This window comes from Carcharodon carcharias, chromosome 27 (genome assembly GCF_017639515.1).
Source record: "Carcharodon carcharias isolate sCarCar2 chromosome 27, sCarCar2.pri, whole genome shotgun sequence".
Taxonomy (NCBI): domain Eukaryota; kingdom Metazoa; phylum Chordata; class Chondrichthyes; order Lamniformes; family Lamnidae; genus Carcharodon; species Carcharodon carcharias.
This window is the reverse complement of record NC_054493.1, coordinates 17,753,513-17,780,154: the sequence shown is the minus strand read 5'-3', so window position 1 is coordinate 17,780,154 and position 26,642 is coordinate 17,753,513. Positions and strand designations below refer to the sequence as shown.

Below are 26,642 nucleotides of genomic sequence, written 5' to 3'. Positions count from 1 at the left end.
TTCGGTTAGAGAGCAGAATGCTGTTATCACAAACTACTGAGATCAACTTACTCTGTGCCAACCGTCCCTTTGTCCTCTGGGATCAGTAAACTGCTTCTCAACTGTCACAGGTCATATACCTTTTCTGTCTAATTAGCTCGTGCATTGTGTCTAAACTGTTTTTTATTAATAAGCTATCTTAAAATTACTTACAAATAGTCGACTGCCTTTCTAAGGTATCTGTGGCTCCCAAATCAAAAATCTTACACTTTCCTGGATCCCAAGGTTAGGAGAGACACTCTGGAAGATATGAGGAGCTGGGACCTGTGCATTTAGAATAACCGAGGGTATGAGAACTGAAATAATCTAGAGTTAGAAAGGAGAAAAGGTTCAGTCCTGGACGTGATTCTCAGCAGCACAAACGAGAAAATCCAACGTTGCCGGTGACCTGTGAACTCGCTGGTGTCGCAGCAGGTGGTGTGAACAAGTAAATCCCTTCCCACACTCGGAGCAGGTGTACGGCCTCTCCCCAGTGTGAATTCGCTGGTGCAAAGTTAGTTGAGATGATTTCCTGAACCCAGTCCTGCAGTGAGAGCACCTGAACGGTCTCTTCTCAGTGTGAACACGTTGATGGTACATCAGTTCTTCAGATGTTTTATAGCACTTCCCGCAGTCAGAGCATTTAAAAGGTCTCTCCTCAGTGTGAACTCGCTGGTGCCTCAACAGGTTGGCTAACCGGCTGAATACCTTCCCACACTCAGAGCAGAGAAACGGTCTCTCCCTAGTGTGAACTCGTTGGTGTATCCACAGGTTGGCTGACTGAGTGAATCCTTTCCCACACTTGGAGCAGGTGAATGGTCTCTCCCCAGTGTGAACCCGCTGGTGTGTCAGCAGGTGGGACGAGCGAGTAAATGTCTTCCCACACTCAGAGCAGGTGAATGGTCTCTCCCCTGTGTGAATTCGCTGGTGTTTCACCAGATCAGATGAATGAGCAAATCTTTTCCCACAGTCGGAGCAGAGGAACGGCCTCTCCCCAGTGTGAGTGCGCTGGTGCTCCATCAGATTAGATGACCGAGTGAATCTCTTCCCACACTCAGTGCAGAAGAACGGCCTCTCCCCAGTGTGAATGCGCTGGTGTATCAGCAGGTCATTGCTTCTTTTAAAGGTTTTCTCACATTCAGAACATTTAAAAGTTCTCTTATCAGAGTGAACGTGTTTGTGTTCAGTGTATTGGGAGGATTCAGAAACTCTCTTGTCACACACGGAATAGGTGAACGGCCTCTCCCCAGTGTGAACACCCTCGTGCTTCAGAAGTTGAACTGAACGGGTGAAGCTCTTCCCACAGACGGAGCAAGTGAATGGCCTCTCGCTGGTGTGAGTGCGTTGGTGTCTCAGCAATTCCCTGCATCTTTTAAAGGTCTTTTCACATTCTGAGCATTTAAAAAGTCTCTTATCGGAGTGAACAAGCTGGTGCTCAGTGTAATGGGAGGACTGGGCGAATCTCTTCCCACACTGGGGGCAGCTGAATGGCCTGTCCTTGGTGTGAACTCGCTGGTGCTCAGTGAGATGTACTGGCTCGCTGAACGACTCCCCACAGTGGGAGCAGCTGAACGGTCTCTCATGTGTGTGAAGGAGTTGGTGCTCCGCAAGACGGGAGGACAGCCTGAACCTCTTCCCACAGTGGGAGCAACTGAACGGTCTTTCATCAGTGTGAGCTCGCTGGTGTTGGACCAGTTCCTCAGAGGTTTCAAAGCTTTCCCCAGTGTTAGGGCACTGAAGAGGTTTCTCATCAAAGTGATCGAGCTGGTGTGCCAGCAGATTGGATGAACACATGAATTTCTTCCCACACACGGAGCAGGTGAACGGACTCTCATTATTGCGAGCTCGCTGACGTGTCAGCATGTTGACCAGCTTTTTAATTCCTTCCAACAGGAGGAGCAGGTGAACAGCCTCTCACTAGTTTCCAGCTGAGACAGTCAATTAAATCCCTTCAGATGTACAAATCTTCAGATCCCAATGAACCAACTGACTCTATCAGGCATGAGGTTTGATTTGATTTTCCTGACCATCAAATCTCCTCTTGCATTTCTCTGTAAAATAAGTTTACAAAGAATTACATGGAATATACATTATACAAACAGGCCATTCAGTCTATCTAGTCCATACTGGAGTTTCTACTCCACACGAGTCTCCTCCTATTCTGCCGACCTCAGCTCAGTCTTTCAGCACATCTTTCTAATTCCTTTTCTCTCATGTTCTCATCTAGTTTCTTTTTGAAAGAATCTCAGGTATTTCTCTCAACCACTTTCTGCAGTCGTGAGTTCCACATTCTAATTACTGCCTGAGGAAAGAAATATCTCCAGTTTTCCTGGTGGATTTATTTGTAACTATTGTGTATACATGGCCCCCAGTATTGGGCAGACCAACAAGTGGAAACATTCTGTCCACATCGACATGCCCATCCTAATGAGGATTTTAAAGACCTATACCAGAAGAGACAAATATTTCTCTTGTGCTGAGTTTGCCGTGTGTAAATCCTCCCCTTCTAACTCCCTGTAAAACGAGTTTCCAAAGTCCATCCCTGTCAGTCCAGGATAGAAATTCACAACATTCTGTACTCCTGCTGACAGGGGCAGGGATGACCGCGCATGCGCCCTGCTGCACACGGTCCCTGTAAAGATTGCGGCTGCGCATGCGCTCTACTGCACTTTGGGCCCTGGAACGATGGGGCCGTTAACTCCGGCTTCTGACTGAGAACCGCGGCCCACAGCCGCCTCCCCGCCCGTTCGCTGCAACCACTAGCTCCTTATTCGGCCATTGAAGCCTCTGGTGAATGTTGAAAAAGCCTCGCTGCCTGCTCTGCCGCCTCCAATTCTCCCCATCTACCGGCTTCTAATTTACTCGCCTGCACTCAGCTCCTTCGACCAATTCCTCGTGCAGCCGCTACTGCGCATGCTCTGCAAAACCTCCACAAGGCGCATGCTCGAGTCATACCTGGTAACGTGCTTGTGCAAGGTCTTCCTGCAGCGATGATAGAGCATATTCTGATAAAAACAAAAAAACTGCGGATGATGGAAATCCAAAACAAAATTTCCAGCATCTGCAGTTTTTTGCTTTTATCTCTGTGTTTAATTGACTGCCACTCCTCTTCAAGAAATGCCTACCTTGAAGAAGTACTGCTCCTCTCTCCAACAAGATTTCCGTATCTCTCTTTTGCCTTGTTCACCTTCATTGCTTTCCATTTCTCTCCTGGTGTTTGACAAGGTGTTTACTAAAACCCGCTTTCACACCCATATCTCCTTTCTCAGTGACTGTCTCCATCTCCGACTCACCCCACGTGGATTTCAACTGAAATTCCATCCCTCTTGTTTCAAACCCACCCAGGATTATAGGTATCTCCGGGACATAAAACATTTCTCGGACTGCTGTTCCTGTCGCATTCTGAGATCCACACTCAGTGCCATGCGCCACCATATGAACACACTTGACCTCTCCCTCCAGCAGCACCGCCAGACCCTTTTTCAAAGCTGCACGTGCCCCTGGTTTCATTTTATTCTTCGTCTCATCCGACACCTCAACAACAAACTTTTTCTCTTTCTCTCAAGTGCTAAGGAACGCAAGCTCCAACAACTCATTGACACCAACACCCATCTAGGACCCTCCACCCCTGCATGTCCCTCCGTCCCCACCCCATCTTCCAATCCCAGCCCCGGCCTTATATTCACTATACCCCCTGACTTTCCCCTCTCCGACGCTGAACGTTCACTGCTCAGCAAAGGACTTAGTTTCATACCCTTGCGCCCTTATCTCAATGAATTTCGGGCTTGGCACGATGCTGAACTCTTCTTCCGCCGTCTTCGTCTCTATGCTCACTTCTTTGGGCAGGAGTCCTCTCCCCGTTCAACGGATCCTTTTACCACCTCCAATATTCTCCCTCCACCTGGACCCCTCCCTCTGGATTCTTACCTTCTCTTGATCGTTTAATTGAGAACTGTCAGTGTGACATTAGTCGTCTCAATTTCTCTGCCCCTCTCACCCATTCTAATCTGTCTCTCTCTGAACTTACTGCACTCCGTTCTCTCAGGTCCAACCCCAACATTGTCATCAAACCTGCTGACAAGGGTGGTGCTGTTGTTGTCTGGCGCACTGACCTCTACCTCGCGGAGGCTGAGTATCAACTCTCAGACACTTCCTCCTACCTCTCCCTGGACCATGACCGCATCACTGAACATCAAGCCATTGTTTCCAGGACTGTCACTGACCTCATCTCCTATTGAGATCTTCCTCCCACAGCTTGCAACCTGATAGTCGCTCAACCTCGGACGGCCCGCTTCTACCTCCTACCCAAAATCCACAAGCAGAACTGTCCCGGCAGACCGATCCTGTCAGCCTGTTCCTACCCCACGGAACTCATTTCTCGTTATCTTGGCTCCCTCCTCTCTCCCCTTGTCCAGTCCCTTCCCACCTACATCCGTGATTCCTCTGAAACCTTACGTCACATCAACAATTTCCAGTTCCCTGGCCCCAACCGCTTCCTCTTCACCATGGACGTCCAATCCCTCTACACCTCCATCCCCCACCAGTATGGTCTGAGGGCCCTTAGCTTTTTCCTTTAACAGAGGCCCGAACAATCCCCATCCACCACTACCTCCTCCGTCTGGCTGAACTTGTTCTCATACTGAACAATTTCTCCTTTAACTCCTCTCACTTCCTCCAAAAAAAAGGTGTGGCTATGGGTATCCGCATGGGCCCCAGCTATGCCTGTCTCTTTATGGGGTATGTGGAATATTCCTTGTTCCAGTTCTACTCCAGCCCCCTCCCACAATTCTTTCTCCGGTACATCGATGATTACTTTGGTGCTGCTTCATGCTCTCATCGGGACCTGGAAAAATTTATTAATTTTGCTTCCAATCTCCACCCCTCCATCATTTTCACATGGTCCATCTCTGACACTTCCCTTCCCTTCCTTGACCTCTCTGTCTCAATTTCTGGTGATAGACTGTCCACCAATATCCATTACAAACCTACCAACTCCCACAGCTACCTCGACTACAACTCCTCACACCCCGCTTCCTGTAAGGACTCCATCCCATTCTCTCAGTAACTTTACCTCCGTCGCATCTGTTCCGATGTTGCTACCTTCAAAAACAGTTCCTCTGACATGTCCTCCTTCTTCTTTAACCGAGGTTTTCTACCCACGGTTGTTGACAGAGCCCTCAAACTTGTCCGGCCCATCTCCCGCGCATCCACCCTCATGCCTTCTCCTCCCTCCGAGAAACATGATAGGGTCCCCCTTGTCCTCATTTATCACCCCACCAGCCTCCACATTCAAAGGATCATCCTCCGCCATTTCTGCCAACTCCAGCATGATGCCACCACCAAACACATCTTCCCTTCATCCCCCACCCCCCCCCCCCCCCCCCCCCCCCGCCGCCACCCCGGTGACATTCCGTAGGGATCGTTCCCTCCGGGACATCCTGTCGACTCCTCCATCACCCCCTACTCCTCAACCCCCACCTATGGCACCTCCCCATGCCCATGCAAAAGGTGCAACACCTGCCCCTTCACTTCCTCTCTCCTCACCGTCCAAGGGCCCAAACACTCCTTTCAAGTGAAGCAGCATTTCGCTTGCATTTCCCCTAACTTAGTCTACTGCATTCGTTGCTCCCAATGCGGTCTCCCCTACAAATCACCCCCCCACTTCGCTCCCCCCCTCCTCCGACCTTAAACCAGCTTATATTTCACCCCTCTTCTAATATTCAATCAGTTCTGTTGAAGGGTCATGAGGACTCGAAACGTTAACTCTTTTCTTCTCCGCTGATGCTGCCAGACCTGCTGAGTTTTTCCAGGTAATTCTGTTTTTGTTTTAGAGCACATTCTGCCCCGCCGCAAATGCTGGGTAAGCCCTCGGCCATTGAAAGACGATATTGTTGAATCGAAAATTATGTTTCGTGACCAGTCATTGGGTCAAGATATAAAATTATCACATCAATTGCTACAGCAACCAAAGTGTATGGGCCCTCCACCATAGTTCTACCCTGTGTGTGTAATTAATAGAAATTAATACCTCAACAGTTAGATGCAAACTCACCGGAGACTCAGTACATGGGAGAAGCAAGCAATTTCATTTTTTCCAACCCACAAAGAAAAAAGGGTGGTACTGGCAAATCTAGAGCCCTCTGGTTAACCAGAAGCATTTCAGCCAAGATAAAGCAGAAAAGGGAAGCTTATGACAGTCACAAAAGACTTAATACTGTAAAAACCTAGAGGAGAGCAGAAAGTACAGGGGGAAGTAAAAATGGGAATTAGGAAAGCAAAGAGAGGATACAAAAAACATTGCTAGATAAAATCAAAGAAAATGCTAAGATCTTTTACCAGTACATTAAGAGCAAGTGAATAACTAAGGAAAAGGTAGGGCCTATCAGAGGTGTACATGGTAACTTGTGGGTTGATGCAGAAGTTGGAGGTAGGGTTCTCAATGAGTACTTTGTCTCTGTCTTCACTGAGGAGCAGGATGATGCAGACATTCTAGTGAAAGAGGAAGAGTGTGAAATATTAAATACAATAAGCATAGTGAGAGAGGAGGTACTGGAGGGACTTGCATCCTTTTTTTATTATTCATTCATGGGATCTGGGCGTCACTGGCTAGGTCAGCATTTTATTGCCCATCCCTAATTGCCCTTGTTCAGAGGGCATTTAAGAGTCAGCCACATTGCTGTGGATCTGGAGTCACATGTAGGCCAGATCTGGTAAGGATGACAGATTTCCATCCCTGAAGGGCATTAGGGAACCAGATCGGTTTTCATGACAATCGGCAATGGTTTCATGGTAGTCATTGTACTCATGGAGATTGACTTTAAAGAACTTCAAACCCTCTGGATTTCAGTGTTACAACAAAATTGTTTTAATAAAAATAATATATATATATGAATCCTGGAAAACTAAGCGAACAAAAAGAACAATACACAGCAGCTCAATCATTTCAAAATGATAAATGAATGGTTGCTGTTTTAGGTGGAACGCCTTCGGAATGAACACTTCCCACCAACAGCATCAACCCACCCCCTCTCCCTCCCTGTTCACTGAACATTCCTTCACCCACTCATCCACCCATTGCACATCCACCGAATGGCTCCCAGCCCGGACTGACATTCAGCATGAACCCAGTGAGAGGGTGAGCTGGCCTTCGGGATGTCAGAATGGACAAGAGCTGCAAGTGGTTCCAATCAATACATTTTCTGCATCATTATTTAAAAAGGAAATTAATATTTTATCAAACTCCCCCGTGCACCCTTGGTGAATTACAATTTGTGGCCCAGACCCTAACTATTGCTTCTACATGGTGCATCCTGCGTGGTTTCAGCAGAGGGAGAGACAGGCTGCTCACATCCCTGCTCCCACTGCTGAGAGGCTTGTGGTCTCCACCCTCTGGGTTTGAGCACCCCTGAGGGTCCTGGCAAAGACTGATCCACCTATATTTGTGTGGGAGAAAAGTCACCTGGCGGGGGATGGGGCGGCATGTCAAGGGAGATGGGGGTTAGGTGGGGCAATGGGTGAGAAGTGGGAGCGCTTTGAACGAAGTTCCCTCTTTCATGTCTCCTTTCTCCATCATCCCTCTCCTGGACCAGAGTCACATCATTCCTCCCACTCTGCTGCAGACCAGCTTGGTGGAGATCAGTGACGTGTTGTAAGGTCACAGATACAGTGTCTGTCATCCTGTTTAAGGCAGCACACATCTCCTGCACGGCTGTGGTCATGACCTGCATGGACCCATTTCAGAGCCGTGCTTGAAGCTCCATGGAGGCAGCCACTCTCTCCATGACAGACAGACTCCGGAACCTCCTCCAGCCCTATGACCTTCCGAGCTCCCTGCACTCCTCCAAGCATGGGGCAAGGTGGTGTAGTTTTAATTTTACTGAACCAGTAATCCAGATCCCCAGGCTAATGCTCTGGGTACATGGGTTCAAATCCTGACAGCTGGCGGATTTTAAGTTCAATTAATAGATCTGGAATGTAAAGCTAGTCTCAATAATGGTGGCCAAGACCCTATTCTAATTGTTGTAAAAACGCATCTGGAAAGGAAATAGGAAAGGATAGGGAAGGAAATCTGCCATCCTTACCCGGTCTGGCCTACATGTGACTCCAGATCCACGGCAATGTGGTTGACATTAGTGCCCAGCAAGCCACTCACTTCAAGGGCAATTAGGGATGGGTAACAAGTACTGGCCTTTCCAGTGACCCCCCACATCCCATGAAAGAATGAAACTAAAATTCTAACCCTTTCAGCTTCCCCCACCCACATCACTCCACCGTTGGGAAAGGTGCTTTCACCTGCTGAGGTCCTAAGGGCTGGAATTCACTCACTAAACCTGTCTCCCTCTTACCTTTTCGACCCAGCTTTTGATCCTCTGTGAAGGGTCTCGGGACATTTTAATCTGTTCAAGGGTAAATCCAAGGCATTGTTGTCACTGCCATACATTGGGAGACTCTAGAACGTCACATAAACATTTGGAAACTTTCAGACTGTAAACTTCACTTTCAGTCAGGAACAGATCACATTTTTACACACATCTCTGAATGGACAGCATGTTTTCTGAAATATCACCATCTAATAATCGTTTTTTTAAATTCATTCCTGGGATGTGGGCTTCACTGGTTGGGCCAGCATTTATTGCCCATCCCTAGTTGCCCTTCAGAAGGTGGTGCTTAGCTGCCTTCTTAAACCACTACAGTCCATGTGGTGTAGGTACACCCACAGTGCTGTTCGGGAGAGAGTTCCAGGATTTTGACCCAGCGACAGTGAAGGAACAGCCGATATATTTCCAAGTCAGGATGGTGAGTGGCTTGGAGGGGAACTTCCAGGCAGCGGTGTTCCCATCTATCTGCTGTCCTCATCCTTCTAGATGGTAGCGGTCGTGGGTTGGGAGGTGCAGTTCAAGGAACCTTGGTGAATTCCTGCAATGCATCTTGTAGATGGTACACACTACTGCCACTGTGTTTCTGTGGTGGAGTGAGTGAATATTTATGAATGTGGTGCTAATCAAGCAGGCTGCTTTGTCCTGTAAGGTGTCAAGTTTCTTGGGTGTTGGGGAGCAGCACTCATCCAGGCAAGTGAGTAGTATTCCATCACACTCCTGACTTGTGCCTTGTAGATGGTGGACAGACTTTGGGGATTCAGGAGGTGGTTACTTGTCGCATGATTCCTAGCCTTTGACCTGCTCTTGTAGCCACAGTATTTATATGGCTAGTCCAGTTCAGTTTCTGATCAATGATAACCCCCACGATGTTGATAATGGGGGATTCAGTTTAGGCAATGCCATTGCACATCAAGGGGCAATGGTTGGATTCTCTCATGTTCGAGATGGTCATTGCCTGACACTTGGGTGGCACGAATGTTACTTGCCACTTGTCAGCCCAAGCCTGGATAGTGTCCAAGTCTTGCTGCATTTGGACATGGACTGCTTCAGTATCTGAGGAGTCATGAATGAACATTGTGCAATCATTCCCACTTCTGACATTATGATGGAACGAAGTTCATTATGAAGCAGCTGAAGGTGGTTGGACCTAGGACACTATCCTGAGGAACTCCTGTAGTGATGTCCTGGAGCTGAGATGACTGACCTCCAACAACCACAACCTTCTTCCTTTGTGCTAGGTATGACTCCGACCAGTGGAAAGTTTTCCCCCTGATTCCCATTGACTCCAGGTTTGCTAGGGCTCCTTGATGCCACACTCTGTCATATGCAGCCTTGATCTCAAGAGCCTTTCACCTCACCTCTGGAGTTCAGCTCCTTTGTCCATGTTTGAACCAAGGCTGTAATGAGGTCAGGAGCTGAGTGGCCCGGGTGGAACCCGAACTGGGCATCAACGAGCAGGTTATTGCTAAGCAAGCGCCGCTTGACAGCACTGTTGATGACCCCTTCCATTTCTTTACTGATGATGGAGAGCAGACTGATGGAGCAGTAATGGGCCGGGTTGGATTTGTCCTACTTTTTGTGTACAGGATATACCTGGGGAATTTTCCACATAGCCGGGGTAGATGCTAGTGTTGTAGCTGTACAGGAGCAGCTTGGCTAGAGGCGCAGCAAGTTCTGGAGCACAAGTCTTCAGTATTATTGCCGGAATATTGACAGGGCCCAAAGTGCCTTTAGCCATTTCTTGATGTCACGTGGCTGGAGACGGGCATCTGCGGTGCTGGGGACCTCCAGAGGAGGCCAAGATGGATCATCCACTCGGTACTTCTGGCTGAAGATTGCAGCAAATGCTTCAGCCTTATTTTTTGCAGTGATGTGTTGGGCTCCTCCATCATTGAGGATGGGGATATTTGTGGAGCCTCCTCCTCCAGTGAGTTGTTTAATTGTCCACCACCATTCATGGCTGGATATGGCAGGACTTCAGAGATTAGATCTGATCCGTTGGTTGTGGTTTCACTTAGCTCTATCACTTGCTGCTTATGCTGTTTGGCATGCAAATAGTCTTGTGTTATAGCTTCACGAGGTTGACACCTCATTTTAAGGTATGCCTGTTGCTGCTCCTGGCAGGCCCTCCTGCACTCTTCATTGAACCAGAGTTGATCCCCTGCCTTGATGGTAATGGTAGAGTGGAGGATATGCCAGGCCATGAGGTTACAGAGTGTGCTCAAGTACCATTCTGCTGATGGCCCACAGCACCTCATGGATGCCCAGTCTTGAGTTGCTAGGTCTGTTCAAAATCTATCGCATTTAGCACGGCGATAGTGCTACACAACATGATAGAGGGTATCCTCAATGTGAAGGCGAGACTTTGTCTCCACAACAACTGTGCAGTGGTCACTCTGATCGATACTGTCATGGACAGCTGCATCTGTGGCAGGCAGGATGATGAGGTCAAGTATGTCAAGGATCAGTAAACCATTCTCAGCTGTTATGGGTCCTGTGTCTTTTCTGAATATTTAACTGATGTATCATATCTAAACTTTTGCCTCTTAATAAAATGCTGAAAAATCACCTCTGACTTCAACTCCCCTTTTGGGTAATCTGTAAATCTCAGACTAAAATCTTTGTTTCCGGCATTCATCGTTAATCTTACTGGCTCTAAACGCAGTTGTAAAGGAGCTTTCTTTTCTGTGTCTAGGATCTCTGAACCATGGAAGAGAGTGGCTGGGATACATTTCTTACACACCTCAGGATTAACCCACATGTTCAGTCCAGGATGTGATTAACAGCAGCATAAACAGCAGAATCCAAATCCTGCAGTCACTCATGAACTCGCTGGTGTCTCAGCAGATCATTGCTGCTTTTAAAGCTCTCCTCAGGGTCAGAACATTTAAAGGGTTTCAAATCAGAGTGAATACGCTGGTGTTTCAGCAGGTTGTATGACTGAGTGAATCCCTTCCCACATGCAGAGCAGGTGAACGGCCTCTGCCCAGTGTGAATTCGCTGGTGTACAGTGAGTTCAGATGATCGCCTGAACCCAGTCCCGCAGTGAGAGCATCTGAACGGTCTCTCATCTGTGTGAATACGTTGATGGCATGTCACTTCCCCAGAACTTTTAAAACATTTCCCACAGTCTGGGCATTTAAAAGGTCTTTCATCAGTGTGAACTCTCTGGTGTTTCTGCAGGTTAGATGCAGCAGTGAATCCCTTCCCACACATGGAGCAGGTGAATGACTTTTCCCCACTGTGAACGTGTTGGTGTCTCAGCAGATACTTTTTGCTTTTAAATTTCTTCTCACAGTCAGAACATTCAAAAGGTCTCTGATCCGTGTGAACATACTGGTGTGTCAACAGGCTGGATGACTGAGTGAATCCCTTCCCACAAGTAGAGCAGGTAAATGGTCTCTCCCCAGTGTGAGTGCGGCGATGAATTTCCAGCTCAGAAGGGTAACTGAAACCCTTCCCACAGTCCCCACATTTCCATGGTTTCTCCATGGTGCGGGTGTCTTTGTGTCTCTCCAGATTGGATGATCAGTTGAAGCCTCATCCACTTGCAGAATACGTGTGTGGTTTCTCTCCACTGTGAATGGGCTAATGTTTTACAGATTGTTTAACTGGTTAAGACTCTTTCCACAGTCAGTTCACTGGAACACGCTCACTCAGGTTTGTTTGTCTCGGTGATTTTCCAGTCACACTAATGCTTGAAATCTTTTCCCACAGATAGAACAGACAAACATTTCTCCTTCTACATTCAAAGGCGAATAATATTCAGGTCCTGATGAAACAAGTGACTGTCAGATCTTGATGCGATGTTTGGTTTAAGCTTTTATTTGCAATCCTCCCTTTCTAATACCCTGTAAAAGGAGTTTACAAAAGTACCACTGTCAGTAAAGAACAGAAATTCAGAGCAGGCATTTCTAGTTTCTACGCAGCAGTTTTTCCTCTCTTGTTTCCCCTACACACCTGTCCCAAACACTCTCCCTATTGGTCTCTGGGATGCTGAAATACCACCAAATCTCTGTTCCCCTACAAGATGGCCATAAATACACTAAACTCGCTGAAGCAGCTCCACCTTCATAAGATCACAAGAAATAGGAGCAGCAGAGGCCAGTTGGCCCATCAAGCCTGCTCAGTTAGATCATGGCTGATCTGATTTTGGTCTTCACTCCACTTTTCTCCCTGCAGCCATAACTCATGATAGGGTCCCCCTTGTCCTCACTTATCACCCCATCAGCCTCCGCATTCAAAGGATCATCCTCCGCCATTTCCGCCAACTCCAGCATGATGCCACCACCAAACACATCTTCCCTTCACCCCCCCTATCGGCATTCCGTAGGGATCGCTCCCTCCGGGACACCCTGGTCCACTCCTCCATCACCCCCTACTCCTCAACCCCCTCCTATGGCACCACCCCATGCCCACGCAAAAGATGCAACACCTGCCCCTTCACTTCCTCTCTCCTCACTGTCCAAGGGCCCAAACACTCTTTTCAAGTGAAGCGGCATTTCACTTGCATCTCCCCCAACTTAGTCTACTGCATTCGTTGCTCCCAATGTGGTCTCCTCTACATTGGAGAGACCAAACGTAAACTGGGCGACCGCTTTGCAGAACACCTGCGGTCTGTCCGCAAGAATGACCCAAACCTCCCTGTCACTTGCCATTTTAACACTCCACCCTGCTCTCTTGCCCACATGTCTGTCCTTGGCTTGCTGCATTGTTCCAGTGAAGCCCAACGCAAACTGGAGGAACAACACCTCATCTTCCGACTAGGCACTTTACAGCCTTCCGGACTGAATATTGAATTCAAAAACTTTAGGTCTTGAGCTCCCTCCTCCATCCCCAACCCCTTTCTGTTTCCCCCTTCCTTTTGTTTTTTTTCCAATAATTTATATAGATTTTTCTTTTCCCACCTATTTCCATTATTTTTAAATATTTTTAAATCTTTTATGCTCCCCCACCCCCACTAGAGCTATACCTTGAGTGCCCTACCATCTATTCTTAATTAGCACATTCGTTTAGATAATATCACCAACTTTAACACCTATGTGTTCTTTTGTCCTGTTGTTTATGACATCTTTTGATGATCCGCTTCTATCACTGCTACAACCACACCACCCCCCTCCACTTCTCTCTCTCTCCCCACCCCCCCCAACACCTTAAACCAGCTTATATTTCAACTCTCTCTTGGACTCGAACTCAAGTTCTGTTGAAGGGTCATGAGGACTCAAAACATCAACTCTTTTCTTCTCCGCCGATGCTGCCAGACCTGCTGAGTTTTTCCAGGTAATTCTGTTTTTGTTTTGAATTTCCAGCATCCGCAGTTTTTTTGTTTTTATAGTCATAACTCATGGCTGCCTTGTGGGTCAAAAATCAGTATAGCTAACTCAGCCTTGAATATGTGCAATGGGGAAGTGAATTCCTTCTGACAATGCTGCACAGACTGGTGGGTCCCCGAAGCCCCGCCCACTGCCTCTTCCCTCACTAAGATGGCTGCCCATGTGCCTCGCTCCCGGAATAAGCCCCGCCTTCCCCTCCCAAGGCGGTGGCCTGGGTAACCTGGGCCTGTCACCGGGAGGAAGCCCCGCCCCCTTGATTCGCCCCGACTCCCACTCGCCAGATGTCGGCCAGTGAGCCCTCTCCCGCTGGGCCTGTCACCGCAGGGTAAACACGGGGCCTGTGGCCTCTTATTTGGGTCCTCAGGCCTACCCCAGAAGTTGATCCAGTTCCCAATCCAGCCGCGGTTTCCATTCCTACCCTGTACTTACAATCTCCTCCCGCCTCCCGAACCGTCCGCTCCTTCTCATTCTGTCACCATGACTGACACCGAGCATGCTCAGAGCGCACACCCACACTGCACCTGCGCACTGGACTCCTATAGTCATTGATAGGGGACTTTCTGCTGCGCGGGGTGTTGTGGGTAAACTAATCACCATAGAGATGAGTGAGTAATCAAGAAATGTTTTTTTCCCCGGTTGGCAAAAGACAAGATCTACGGATGAGGAGCATACTGGACGTGAAGCATAATAATTGGGTGCCGACACAGTTTTTTTTGGAAAAGTATATTTTATTCATAAAATATCTAAAAGAACACTATAAATCATTTCAAAATGGCCACTTTGACAGTGCAATGATATTCAAATATTCTACATAGATTATTTTGCAGTCTGAGATGCTACAATACAATTGTGAGACATGTAATATTTACTGTATACATCCAATGTGACTCACTAATTTTTTTTGGAAAAATATACTTTATTCATTAAATATCTGAAAGAATATTATAAAACATTTCAAACTGGCCATCACAAAAATTGCAATCATATTCAAGTTTTCCACATAGATCATGAGGTGCTTGAATACAATCAATGAATATTACAGATATTTCAACATGGTCATTATAGACAGTCAGTGCAATGGTATTTAAGTTATCTACATGGATCATGCTGTACTCTGAGGTGCTTCAATACAATTGTGACACATGTAGTATTCGATGTGAGTCATACAGCCCGAGAGGTCAATACAATTCCTCTGTGCACTATGACTGAAAGGTCCTAGACATTGACCTTTCCCTATTGCGCCTTTGCGGCAGCTTCCCCAAGCTTTAATGCATCTCTCAGCACATAGTCCTGGATCTTGGAATGTGCCAGTCTGCAACATTCGGTCAGGGATAACTTTGCACTGGAAGACCAACAAGTTTCGGCCAGATCAAAGAGCGCCTTTCATCGAGTTGATAATCCTCCAGCTGCAGTTGATGTTTCTCTCAGTGTGTGTCCCTTGGAACAGCCTGTGGAGCACAGAGTCCAGTGTCAAAGAACTGCTTGAGATGAAACTCGACAAAAACCAGTGCATTTCTCTCCAGATCTTCTTTGCAAAGGCACATTCCACAAGGAGGTGAACAACAGTCTCTTCCCCACCACAGTTAACTAAAGGGCAATGTGTGGAAGGGGTGAGACTCCTGGCATGTTGGAAGGATCTGATGGGGAGGGTCTTTCTCACCACCAGCGAAACTATGCCTTGGGTTGAAAAAGTTCTGGAAATGAGGCTTTCTGCCAAATAATTTTAACAGTCTGTTCGGGAAACCATCCAAGAGGATCTACCATCTCCTTTTCCCACAAGGCCTCTAGGACATTATGTGCTGACCGCTGCCTGATGGACTTGTGGTCAAAGGTTTTTTTTTAATATTAGTTCATGGGATGGGATGGGCCAGCACTTATTGCCCACCACTAATTGCCCTTGTTTTAGAGGGCATTTTAGGGTCAATCAAAGTGCAGTGGGCCTGGAGTCATGCGTAAGCCGGACCAGGTAAGGACGTCAAATTTCCTTCCCTAAAGGTCATTAGTGAACCAGATGGGATTTAACAACAAACATCAATGTTTTTCAGAAATTCCAGATTTTTTTTTTTAATTGAATTCAAATACCACCACCTGTCATGGTGGGATTCGAACCCATGTCCCCAGTGCATTACCCTGGGCCTCAGGATTACCAATCCAGTGACAATATCACTATGCCTCCATGTCCCCTAAAGGTGCTTCTCTGCATAATTTTTTCCACGAGGGGTAGGTGGTATGGCATGGGTCTAACTCCTTTGAGTGTTCTGCAGAAGCGTGGCCCCCCATCCTTCACAATACTGGGGACAGGTAGATCCTCAGCTTAGTGCTTGCGTACCGAGGGTCTACACACAGCTTGATGCAGCCACACACAAAGGTGGCTATCAGGATGAGAGCAATGTTGGGCATGTTTTTCTCCCTTCATTTAGAGATTTGTACATCATGTCCCTATGAACACGATCCATTTTTGACCACCAGGTAAAGTGAAAGATGGCTTGGCTGGTCGCCACAGCACAGGAGTGAGCCAGACCTGTATCATGTACAGCAACAGCGAGAGTGCCTCACATCTGATGACCAAGTTCTTACCCGCAATGGAGAGGGACCGTCACTCCCACATACCCAGTTTTCTTTTCACCATGACCACTCACTCCTTCCAGTTTTTAATGTATGCCCTGGTCCCTCCGAATCATATCCCCAGCACTGAAATACAGAAGCACATTTCACTGATAGAATTAAACATGTACAGCGAGCAGAGTGGAACCTCCTGAAAGCACACCCCCTTTACAGTTAGTACGTACAGAACCACAGAACCACAGAATGTTATAATGCAGAAGGAGGCCATTCAGCCCATCATGTCTGCACCAGTTCTCCAAATGAGGATTATGACTTAGTGCCATTCTTCTGCCGTTTCCCCGTGCTTTTGTGCATTGTTTTTATTCAAATAGTCATCTAATGCCCTCTTGAATGCCTCGATTGAATCCGCCTCCACCACATTTCCAGGTAGTGCATTCCAGAATCGAACCACTCGCTGTGTGAAAAAATTTCTCCCAATGTCAAACATACAAACAAGGATCAGGAGTAGGCTATTCGGCCTCTAGAGCCTGCTCTGCCATTTAATAAGATCATGTCTGATCTGATAGTAACCTCAAATCTGCATCCCACCTGCCCCGATAACGTATCACCCTCGTGCTTGCCAAGAATCTATCCACCTCTGCCTTAAAAATATTCAAAGACTCCGCTTCCAACACCTTTCCGGGAAGAGAGTTCCAAAAACTCACGACCCACTGAGAGAAAAAAAATCGCCTCATCTCCGTTTTAAATGGTGGCCCCTTATTTTTAAACAGTGACCCCTAGTTCTAGATTCTCCTGCATGAGGAAACACCCTTTCCACATCCACCCTGTCAAGACCCCTCAGGATCTTACATGTTTCAATCAAGTTGCCTCCTACTCTTCTAAACTCCAGTGGATACAAGCCTAGCCTGTCCAAGCTTTCTTCATAAGACAACCCGCCCATTCCAGGTATTAACCCGGTAAACCTTCTCTGAAATGCTTCCAATGAATTTTTGTCCTTCCTTAAATAAAGTGACCAACATTGTAAACAGCACTCCAGATGTGCTCACTAGTGCTCATTTCACATTAGCTTATTTTGCAAATCACTTTAAATCTGAGCAAAGACATGGAAAGCCATCTCATTAAAATCAGTGTTATATGGTTACTGTTTATAATTGTGACTGGGGTCACATTCGAGGTACATGCAGCTGGCACCTCCCAGGCCTATTTCATCCCCAAGAATCTTGACCTCTGCCTCAACCCTTACCATCCCTGTATGCTCAGCTCACACTGCCCAACAACCAGCCACTCCTTCACTGGGGACAGGGTTTCAATTATATCAAGATGGAACAATCAGCCTCTCCTACACTGGGGAACTGCATTTCCTTCATATCATAGAATCATGCAGTGGTTAAAGCACAGAAGGAAAGCATTTGACAAATCATGTCTGTGTCAACTCTGCAAGAGTAGCTCATCTTTGGCCAGTAGCATTGCAAATGTTTTCTCTTCAGATAATTGTCCAATTCTCTATTGAAGGCCTCGATTGAAACTGGCTCCACCACATTCTCAGGCAGTGCATTCCAGGTCCCACCCACAACATAAAACAATGTATCCTCACGTCACCAATGCGTCTTTTTCAATCACCTTAAATGAGTGCCCTCTGGTCCGATTTTTAACTCAAATATGATTTGCAAGAACAAACCTCTATTGCAGATCCATAGTGCAAATGTGGTAAATGCCTTTACTATTAAGAAATGTTTGCTAAAGTTACTAGAGTTATTTGTGATATTTGTGTCTTCCATTCTGGCTTCTCCCTGTCAACATTCTCCACCTCAGATCTCAGGAACCTTCTTCCTTTGGTAGCTTCAAAGATTATCTCCTGATCAGTGCAAATGTTCCCATTCTATTTTTGTCTTCTTATAATCTGTCTTAGAATTCTCTTAAGCAAGCAGATCATCAATATAAGGTGAAGTGGCATCATCTGTAATACAAGCAGGAAAGTAGTGGCTGCAATTATTCAAGGATGTTGTCCTGTATTGTATACTATCTCCCACCAGGGCTCATCACCCGGGTGGCAATAGACTGTTCAGTGTTATTGTTTTGTTTTTGTTTCTCTTCCAAATGTTGTTCAATATGGATTTAAGGTTAAAATAATGGGGATTGGATGGTAAAAACTGTTTGCAGTCCTTGCAGGGTAATATTCACTTGACATTCTGAAGCATTGTGGCCCTTCTCCCCAATATCAGTCGAGTTTGTTGGTATGAGGACAAATATTGTCAACCTGATCGGACAGGAAGTATGTCCCTATGTGTGTGGGTGTGTGTGTGGGTGTTTGTGTGTGTGAGTGCGGCGTAAAACCTGACATCCAGGTTTTGATATCATTGTTCAATATAGAAAACATAGGTCATTTAACGACTTTAATATTTATTCACCTTATCTCATCAATACAAGAGATCGTATTTGAGATCAATTGTTTCTTTATAGTTGTTCTGAATGATGAGAGTATAACTTTCTCCCTAACCTATCCTAACCCTCCTGCCAGTTCATTTATTGAAACCAGGGACTCTTCTTGTTCTAATGGTGACATTCCCTGTCTGCCCAGTTATCCCTTGAATTGTGTGTCCATTGTTTCATCATGTTCCCAATTTTCACGAACAAAGTTGAAATGTTTGCTCCGCACCCACAGGGTTTCATCTGTTTAAAGCCACAAACAGAAATATCCAGTTTTCTCCTGGAGTTTGAGACAAATCAGCTTTCAAAATGATGCAGAGTTTCAGCCAATGAGGGAGATCCGGGTTCAGCCCCGCCCCTCGCTCACTCCGATTGGATGGAGGACCAGCCGCACCCACTTGGTCCTCCAGTGTCATCCCTTTTTCCTATTGGTCTGGACCTGCCGTCAATCAGCCGGGCATTGTGAGCTGAAGCGTGCTCAGCAGGGATGCTGCTGCGCACCGGTGCGCAGGCGCCGCGCTGCGTGTCTGGTGCATGCGCAGTGCGAGTGGTGTCTTGTTTGCGGAGATCTTTTTTTCACCTTCTGGAGGCGGCCGGACGGGGAGGATTTGGAAACACTTTGTGGTTCCGCAAACCCTGAGGAATAATTGTCAGCTCCTGGTTTGCAGCTGCGGGGCTTCTCCCTCCCGGGAACAGGCCCAGGTTAACGGCCGCCATCCTGGGTCAGCGAGTGGAGGATGGTTCACATCAGAGGATGGGGGAGGGAGGACAATAAATAAGAGGTTACACTTTGGGCTCAAACCAATGAGAAATCTGATCTGTGGGAAGGAAGGAAACCCTGGGAGGTGGACGGGGAGGATTCAGGAACACCCGCTGGAGGCCCCCAAACCCCCAACAAGACTCATTGATTTTATTCAAAAACAGAATCACCTGGAAAAACTCAGCAGGTCTGGCAGCATCGGCGGAGAAGAAGAGAGTTGACGTTTTGAGTCCTCATGACCCTTCAACAGAACTGAGTGAATCCAAGGAGAGGGGTGAAATATAAGCTGGTTTAAGGTTGGTGGAGGGGGGTGGGTGGTGTGGTTGAAGGGACAAACAAGCAGTGATAGGAGCAGATAATCAAAAGATGTCACAGACAAAAACAACAGAGGTGTTGAAGGTGGTGATATTATCTAAACGAATGTGCTAATTAAGAATGGATGGCAGGGCACTCAATGTACAGCTCTAGTGGGGGTGGGGTGGAAAGACTAGCAGGGCATAAAAGATTTAAAAAATAATGGAAATAGGTGGGAAAAGAGAAATCTATATAAATTATTGGAAAAAACAAAAGGAAGGGGGAAGAAACGGAAAGGGGGTGGGGATGGAGGAGGGAGTTCAAGATCTAAAGTTGTTGAATTCAATATTCAGTCCAGAAGGCTGTAAAGTGCCTAGTCGGAAGATGAGGTGCTGTTCCTCCAGTTTGCGTTGGGCTTCACTGGAACAATGCAGCAAGCCAAGGACAGACATTGGCAAGAGAGCTGGGTGGAGTGTTAAAATGGCAAGCAACAAGGAGGTTTGGGTCTTTCTTGAGGACAGACCGCAGGTGTTCTGCAAAGCGGTCGCCCAGTTTACGTTTGGTCTCTCCAATGTAGAGGAGAGCAATTGGGAGCAATGAATGGAGTAGACTAAGGAAGGGAAGGGAAGTGTCAGAGATGGACCACGAGAATCATGGTCCATCTCTGACACTTCCCTTCCCTTTCTTGACCTCTCTGTCTCAATTTCTGATGATAGACTGTCCACCAATATCCATTACAAGCCTACCGACTCCCACAGCTACCTCGACTACAGCTCCTCACACCTCACTTCCTGTAAGGACTCCATTCCATTCTCTCATTTCCTTCGCCTCCGTCGATTTTTCTTTTCCCACCTATTTCCATTATTTTTAAATCTATATATTTTATGCCGTTAGCCTTTCCACACCACCCCCACTAGAGCTGTACCTTGGGTGTCCTGCTATCCATTCTTAATTAGCACATTCGTTTAGATAATATCACCACCTTCAACACCTCTTTGTTCTTCTGTCTGTGACATCTTTTGATTATCTGCACCTATCACTGCTTGCTTGTCCCTGCAACCACACCACCCCCCCACCCCGCACTTCTCTCCCTCCACCCAACCTTAAACCAGCTTATATTTCACCCCTCTCCTAATATTCACTCAGTTCTGTTGAAGGGCCACAAGGACTCGAAACGTCAACTCTTCTTCTCCGCCAATGCTGCCAGTCCTACTGAGTTTTTCCAGGTAATTCTGTTTTTGTTTTGGATTTCCAGCATCCGCAGTTTTTTAGTTTTTTGTTTTTATCACTGATTTTATCGTCAGTCTGCAGGCAGGAGCTGGAGAACTGAACCCAGGCAGAGGAGAGGGAGGGAGGAAGTAAACTGGGAGTGGAGGAAAGAAATAGTGGAGATGGTGAGATGGGTTTGGATTTCAGGCCAGGGAGGAGGGAGAGTGTGTGGGATGGGGACTTACAGCTTTCTCTACAGCTCTCTCACTTTTTTTCTGTTTTAAATCAATCTAACAGGGTATTAGAAGGAGAGGATTTGTCGTCAGAAAACACAAACAAACATCACTTCAAGGTCGAACAAGGTCATTCGATTTATCATAACCTGACGATCATAGGATTTTGAACATGGAACCAAAAAGCACCTGTCATAAGAGTGAGAGACCGTACACGTGTTGTCTGTGTGGACGAGGCTTCAGCCATTCATCTGGCCTGTCGAGACACAAGCGCAGTCACACCGTGGGGAAACCGTGGAAATGTGGAGACTGTGGGAAGGAATTCAACTACCCATCTGAATTGGAAACTCATCGACGCAGACACACTGGAGAGAGGCCATTCACATGCTCCGTGTGTGGCAAGGGATTCACTGCCTTATTTGGTCTCCAGTCACACCAGCGAATTCATACTGAGGAGAAGCCATTCAGCTGCACTTTCTGTGGAAAGAAGTTCAGCCAATCATCTGCCCTCACTGTGCACCGGAGAGGTCACACTGGGGAGAGGCCATTCACTTGCTCTGTGTGTGGGAAAGGATTCACTCAGTCATCCCTACTGCTGAAACACCAGCGAGTTCACACTGGAGAGAGGCCGTTCACCTGCTCCGTGTGTGGGAAGAGATTTTCTCAGTCATCCCAACTGCTTACACACCAGCGAGTTCACACTGGGGAGAGACCATTCATCTGCCCTGAGTGTGGGAAAGGATTCACTCAGTTAGCCAACCTGCTGACACACGAGCGAGTTCACAAGTGACTGCAGAGGTTGAATTTTCTTGTTAATGCCACTGTTAAAAACATCTGGGGCTGAACCATGTTCATTCTGATCATTTAGGTTTGTTTCTGCTGATGTTTGATGTTATTCATGGAAGATGGTGGCATAGCGGTAATGTCAGTAGACTAATAATCTCGAGGTTCAGGCTAATCCTCTGGGAACATTGGTTCAAATCCTGCCACAACAGCTGGAGGAATTTAAAATCAATTAATAAATCTAGAATATAAAGCTAGTCTCAGGAATGATCACCATGAAACCATCATCAGTTGTTGTAAAAACCCATCACTAATATCCTTTAAGGAAATCTGCCATCCTAACTGGTCTGGCTGCGGTGTGACTCCAGACCGACAGCAATGTGCTTTTCTCTTAACTGCCCTCTGCAATGGCTCTGCAAGGCACTCAGTTCAAGGGCAATTAAAGATGGGCAACAAATGCTCAAACAGACTTGTCCAAGGCCCAGCTGGATGTGGCCCCTGTGACATTTTCATCCGGCCTGCCACATCGTTGGAGTCAACTGTCCAAGACTTCCCAGACTGAATTTTGACAAATGCTCAGAGAATCTGCTCATCCAATCATAAACGGGTTTCTCCATGCATTGGCTGCTGATAGGCTCACCAGTGGCTGGCTGTGTGGGGCGGCGAACAGCCTATGATTGGTCAAGCATTATGTCATCATTTGCCAAGTAAGTTTTTAAAATAGCTATTTCTGGCCGGGGTACTCAGAGCAACAGGTAAGTTCACCAGGGGGTGGGTGCTCGGAGCCAGGGAGGAGGGCAGTGCTCAGAGCGGGGATGAGGGGCGGAGGTGCTCAGAACTGGGGCAGAGGTGCTCAGAGCTGGGAGCAGGGCATTTGAGCTATGGGAGCCAGGGTGCTCAGAGCTGGGGCGGGAGGGCGGTGCTCAGAGCTGGGGGCAGGGCCTTTAAGCTATGGGAGCCAGGGTGCTCAGAGCTGGGGCGAGGGGCGGAGGTGCTCAGAGCTGGGGAGAGGGAGGGAGGTGGTGCTCAGAGCTGGGGGAGGGTTAAATCTTGGAGGGGTGGTGCTCGGAGCCAGCAGACTGGGGGAGGGTCTGCCTCGGCCCCAGCCTCCAACTCGGTCCTGAACACCATCCTGACCCCACCCCCACCTGGACCTCAGCCTCCAGAGCCCAGGACCTCATGAGGCCTCGGCAACCTAAATTTCAGTTTGCTCGGAGCTGGCAGGATTCGGGGGTAGGGGGTGGTTCTTGGGGTTGGGGCGGCGTGTGCTCATAGCTGGTGGGCTCAGGGAGTTGGGAGCTTGGAGCTGGCAGGATCAGCGGCGGGAGGGGGGGTCGGCACTCGGAGCTGGTGGGCTCGGGGTGGGGGGGGCTGGGGTCGGTGCTTGGAGCTGGCGGGCTCAGGGGGTGGTTGGGTGCTTGGAGCTGGCAGGCTCAGTTGGGGGGGAGGGATGACCTCTGTTTCGACCTCGTCAGCCACCGACTTCTGGCGGCCTCGACTTTAATTTTCACCAATGGGGGCGGGGTGCTTGGAGAAGGTAGCGCCGGACACCTGAGGCGGCCTCCATTTTATTTTCACCCCGTTCCTGGAGCGGGCGGAGCCGGACCTCGGGAGGCTTCACCGTGAAATTGAGCAGGGCTGAGCTGGGCCCTGTTACCCCTTGTGGAGGGAAGGGCAGAACAGGGCAACAGGGCAGTACTAAAGGGGGTGAACTGCAGAGGAGGGGGTGGTGGGTGGTACAAAGGCAGGCATTGAGTTCCTGTGCATGGGGAAAACGTGGGCAGAGACCTCACTGAATCAGTGCTGAATGGGCGGAGCAGAGAGCGCTGTAAGGCCTAAAACATGCACTTCAGCAACCGCGCCCCCCACCACAACCCCGAGTGAGAGAAAATCTGAAACATGGGCCTCCAAGCGAAAAGGTTGGACAAGCCTGTTCTAAAAGAATAAAGAAAAATAATGTTGTTCATCCTTACAACTGGGCTAGAGCTTAATATTCTGGATTGACAGCTGATTGTGTTCTCGGGGCTGCAGTGTCCCTTTGAGAATCATTGTCTTGGGACAGCTCCAATTAGAAAATGCTGATTAATTCTTCCTGACAATTCTTTCTGACTTGCACATTACACAGAGTGACACCTCCATTATCCACCAGAAAGAAGGGGAATAGGAATTGGTGGAGAACCAAGAGTCCCCAAATCTTACCCCTCCTGCCTGGTACAGAAATCCTCTCGTCATGGGAATGGAAACAAGTCCCACTAAGTAACCAGACATTGCGTCTGTTTCAGCTAAACAGAATAAGTGACAGCCACTCACTGACTCATTTCTCAGGGCAATGCCCTGACCAATCAGTGTCAAGCTGCCTGGTTTAAATTTCAAACAATGCTTGGCAGTTAACTGTCAGACACCATCAGCGGTGCATTCTCCATGGCAATGACCCCTGCCAACCAATCAGTACTCTCTTCACAAATAGTATAAATTGTTGTTTTCTCCCTTATGTTGGTATTCTTGCGAGTGTCCTGACGAGTGCAAGACAAAAAATGTAGACATTTTTTTTCAGCAATAGCTTCAGTATGTTATCCACAGTATGTAATCAAAAAATTAGGGGAATGAGCTCTCGTGTAGAAATAACTAGATTAACTAGAAAGTAGAATTGTGAGAAATGAATAAAGATATTTCCTTCTCAAAGGGGGGAGCTGTAAGAAATGGTACCTTTAAGACTTACAGAATTATTATTGGATCAGCAGAGATTGCATGAGACTGTCTGACACAAGGTTGTTACTTTTCTCTCTCTCTCACTTTGAAAAAATAGTTCTTAACTCCAGAGCGAGGGAAAAACAAAGATAACAGCCGAGGAGAATCTCAACAAGTGTCTGGCAGGAGTTAACACTTGGCACCAAGCACAAGATAAGCTGCAAAATGACCTTGAGGTAAAGTGATGGATAGGGGGAGGTAACACCATGGCTACCTTGCCTCTGGTCATGGCCAGATGGGGATTGAACAAGTGATTGACATGGGATAAACTACCAGCCCCTAGAAATAAAGTATATTAACAGTTGCTCAGAGGGAAAGGGGGCAGTCCTCATCGCCAGAAACATTCCTAACTTCCTAACCCCTCGGTCAGTTTGAGAAGACAGAACAAAAGAGAAAGCAGCTACAAACATCGAACAAGGCTGTCAAAACCACTCTCACCTGTCACAGGTCGGATGTTATTTCATGTCCATTTGGTTTGTGCATCATATTTAATCTATGATTCTTCTTAATAAGCTACTTAATTAATAAACAATTTTTTGGATAATCTGCAACTCCCGAACCTTAATCTTACAGAGGTGAGGATGCAGGAGAGCCGGGGCGGGAGGTGGGGGGGCGGTGCGGTGGAGCACTTCAAAAGGAAGTAAATTTGTGTTGGAAATATTTAAGACTCGACACATTCTGTGTTTAACAGAAAACTGATCTGACTTTTGCTCCAGTGTCTGAAAGTGATTAACAGGTTGGGTTTTGTGTTTATCCATCCCGGCTGTGTGACTAATACCTTCTCTGGACCCCAAGGCTCGGCGAGACACTCTGGAAGGTATGGGGCGCTGGGACTTGTTCACGACATTAACCGAAGGTATGCGAACTAAAATCATTGAGAGTTACAAAGGAGAAAAGGCGCAAAAATCCAGCAGTCAGTAACAGGACATCAATTATTCTTCTCTTGGAGAAATTAAGGACCCGACACCGTGTTTCAAACAACATTAATATCTTGAGATCTGTCAAATGAATTAAACTTCAGCCCAGCTACAGGGCTATTAATATCAGCCCCACTGTCAGGATGAACCTGCTTCAGTCCTGGATGTGATTAACAGCAGTAATAACAGCAGAATCCAAGCCCTGCATTCAGTTGTGAACTCGCTGATGTCTCATTAAGTGGGATGAATGAGTGAATCCCTTCCTGCACACGGAGCAAGTGGACGGCCTCTTCTCAGTGTGAATTCACTGGTGTCTCAGCAGAACACCTGGGATTTTAAAAGTCTTCTCACATTCTGAACGTTTGAAAGATCTGTTATCAGTGTGAACAAGTTGATGTGAATTGAGGTGAGCTAGGCAAGTGAATCCTTTCGCGCACACAGAGCAGGTGAATGGCCTTTCCCCTGTGTGAATGCACTGGTGCATCAGTAGATCCCTTGTAGTTTTAAAGTTCTTCTCACAATCAGAACATTGGAAAGGTTTCCGATCAGAGTGAACTCGCTGGTGCAGCTTGAGGTTGGTCAAACAGATAAATCCCTTCTGGCAGATGGAGCAGAAAAACGGCCTCTCCTCAGTGTGAATTCACTGGTGTCTCAGCAGATCACCTGTAGTTTTAAAGCTCTTCCCACATTCAGAACATTGGAAAGGTCTGTTATCAGTGTGAACAAGTTGGTGTGAACTGAGGTGAGATAGTCGAGTGAATCCCTTCCCACACATGGGGCAGGTGAGTGCCCTCTCCCTGGTGTGAATTTGTTGGTGTTTTATGAGGTTCAGTGATTGTCTAAACACTATCCCACAGTGACAGCAACTGAACTGTCTCTCACTGTGAACAAACTGGTGCTTGACCAGGTCCTTGTCTTTTAAAGCTCTTCTCACAATCAGAGCAGTTAAACAGCCTCTCATCAATGTGAACCAGCTG

At 47.3% G+C, this 26,642-nt stretch overlaps 3 protein-coding genes across 3 annotated transcripts; 1 reads left to right on the top strand and 2 right to left on the bottom strand.

The window, feature by feature from the left end:
• Nucleotides 1-206: 206 nt before the first annotated feature.
• On the bottom strand, nt 207-11,157 carry LOC121270326 (oocyte zinc finger protein XlCOF20-like). The gene is made up of 4 exons (XM_041175622.1): nt 11,047-11,157; nt 8,364-8,467; nt 2,885-3,000; nt 207-1,409 (listed from the first exon to the last, which is right to left on the bottom strand). The coding sequence occupies exons 1-4, from the start codon at nt 11,155-11,157 to the stop codon at nt 370-372; spliced, it is 1,371 nt and encodes a 456-aa protein (XP_041031556.1). The 3' UTR covers nt 207-369.
• On the bottom strand, nt 10,775-14,198 carry LOC121270189 (zinc finger protein 239-like). Its single transcript, XM_041175497.1, has 2 exons — nt 14,159-14,198; nt 10,775-12,247 (listed from the first exon to the last, which is right to left on the bottom strand). The coding sequence occupies exon 2, from the start codon at nt 11,886-11,888 to the stop codon at nt 11,214-11,216; it is 675 nt and encodes a 224-aa protein (XP_041031431.1). The 5' UTR covers nt 11,889-12,247; nt 14,159-14,198; the 3' UTR covers nt 10,775-11,213.
• A 5,547-nt stretch (nt 14,199-19,745) lies between these two features.
• LOC121270190 (gastrula zinc finger protein XlCGF7.1-like) lies at nt 19,746-22,197 on the top strand. Its single transcript, XM_041175498.1, has 2 exons — nt 19,746-19,777; nt 21,282-22,197. The coding sequence occupies exon 2, from the start codon at nt 21,390-21,392 to the stop codon at nt 22,005-22,007; it is 618 nt and encodes a 205-aa protein (XP_041031432.1). The 5' UTR covers nt 19,746-19,777; nt 21,282-21,389; the 3' UTR covers nt 22,008-22,197.
• The last annotated feature ends 4,445 nt before the right edge of the window (nt 22,198-26,642 follow it).

Coding starts and splice junctions, on each gene's coding strand:
- LOC121270326 (XM_041175622.1), bottom strand. CDS start 11,157: ATGTGGGTTAATCCTGAGGTGTGTAAGAAATGTATCCCAGCCACTCTC. Junction 3,001..8,363: donor TCAAAAGCTGGGTCGAAAAG/GTAAGAGGGAGA, acceptor TCATCGCTGCAG/GAAGACCTTGCACAAGCACG. Junction 1,410..2,884: donor GTCGAAGGAGCTGAGTGCAG/GCGAGTAAATTA, acceptor TTAAATGCTCAG/AATGTGAAAAGACCTTTAAA.
- LOC121270189 (XM_041175497.1), bottom strand. CDS start 11,888: ATGGAGAAACCATGGAAATGTGGGGACTGTGGGAAGGGTTTCAGTTAC.
- LOC121270190 (XM_041175498.1), top strand. CDS start 21,390: ATGGAACCAAAAAGCACCTGTCATAAGAGTGAGAGACCGTACACGTGT.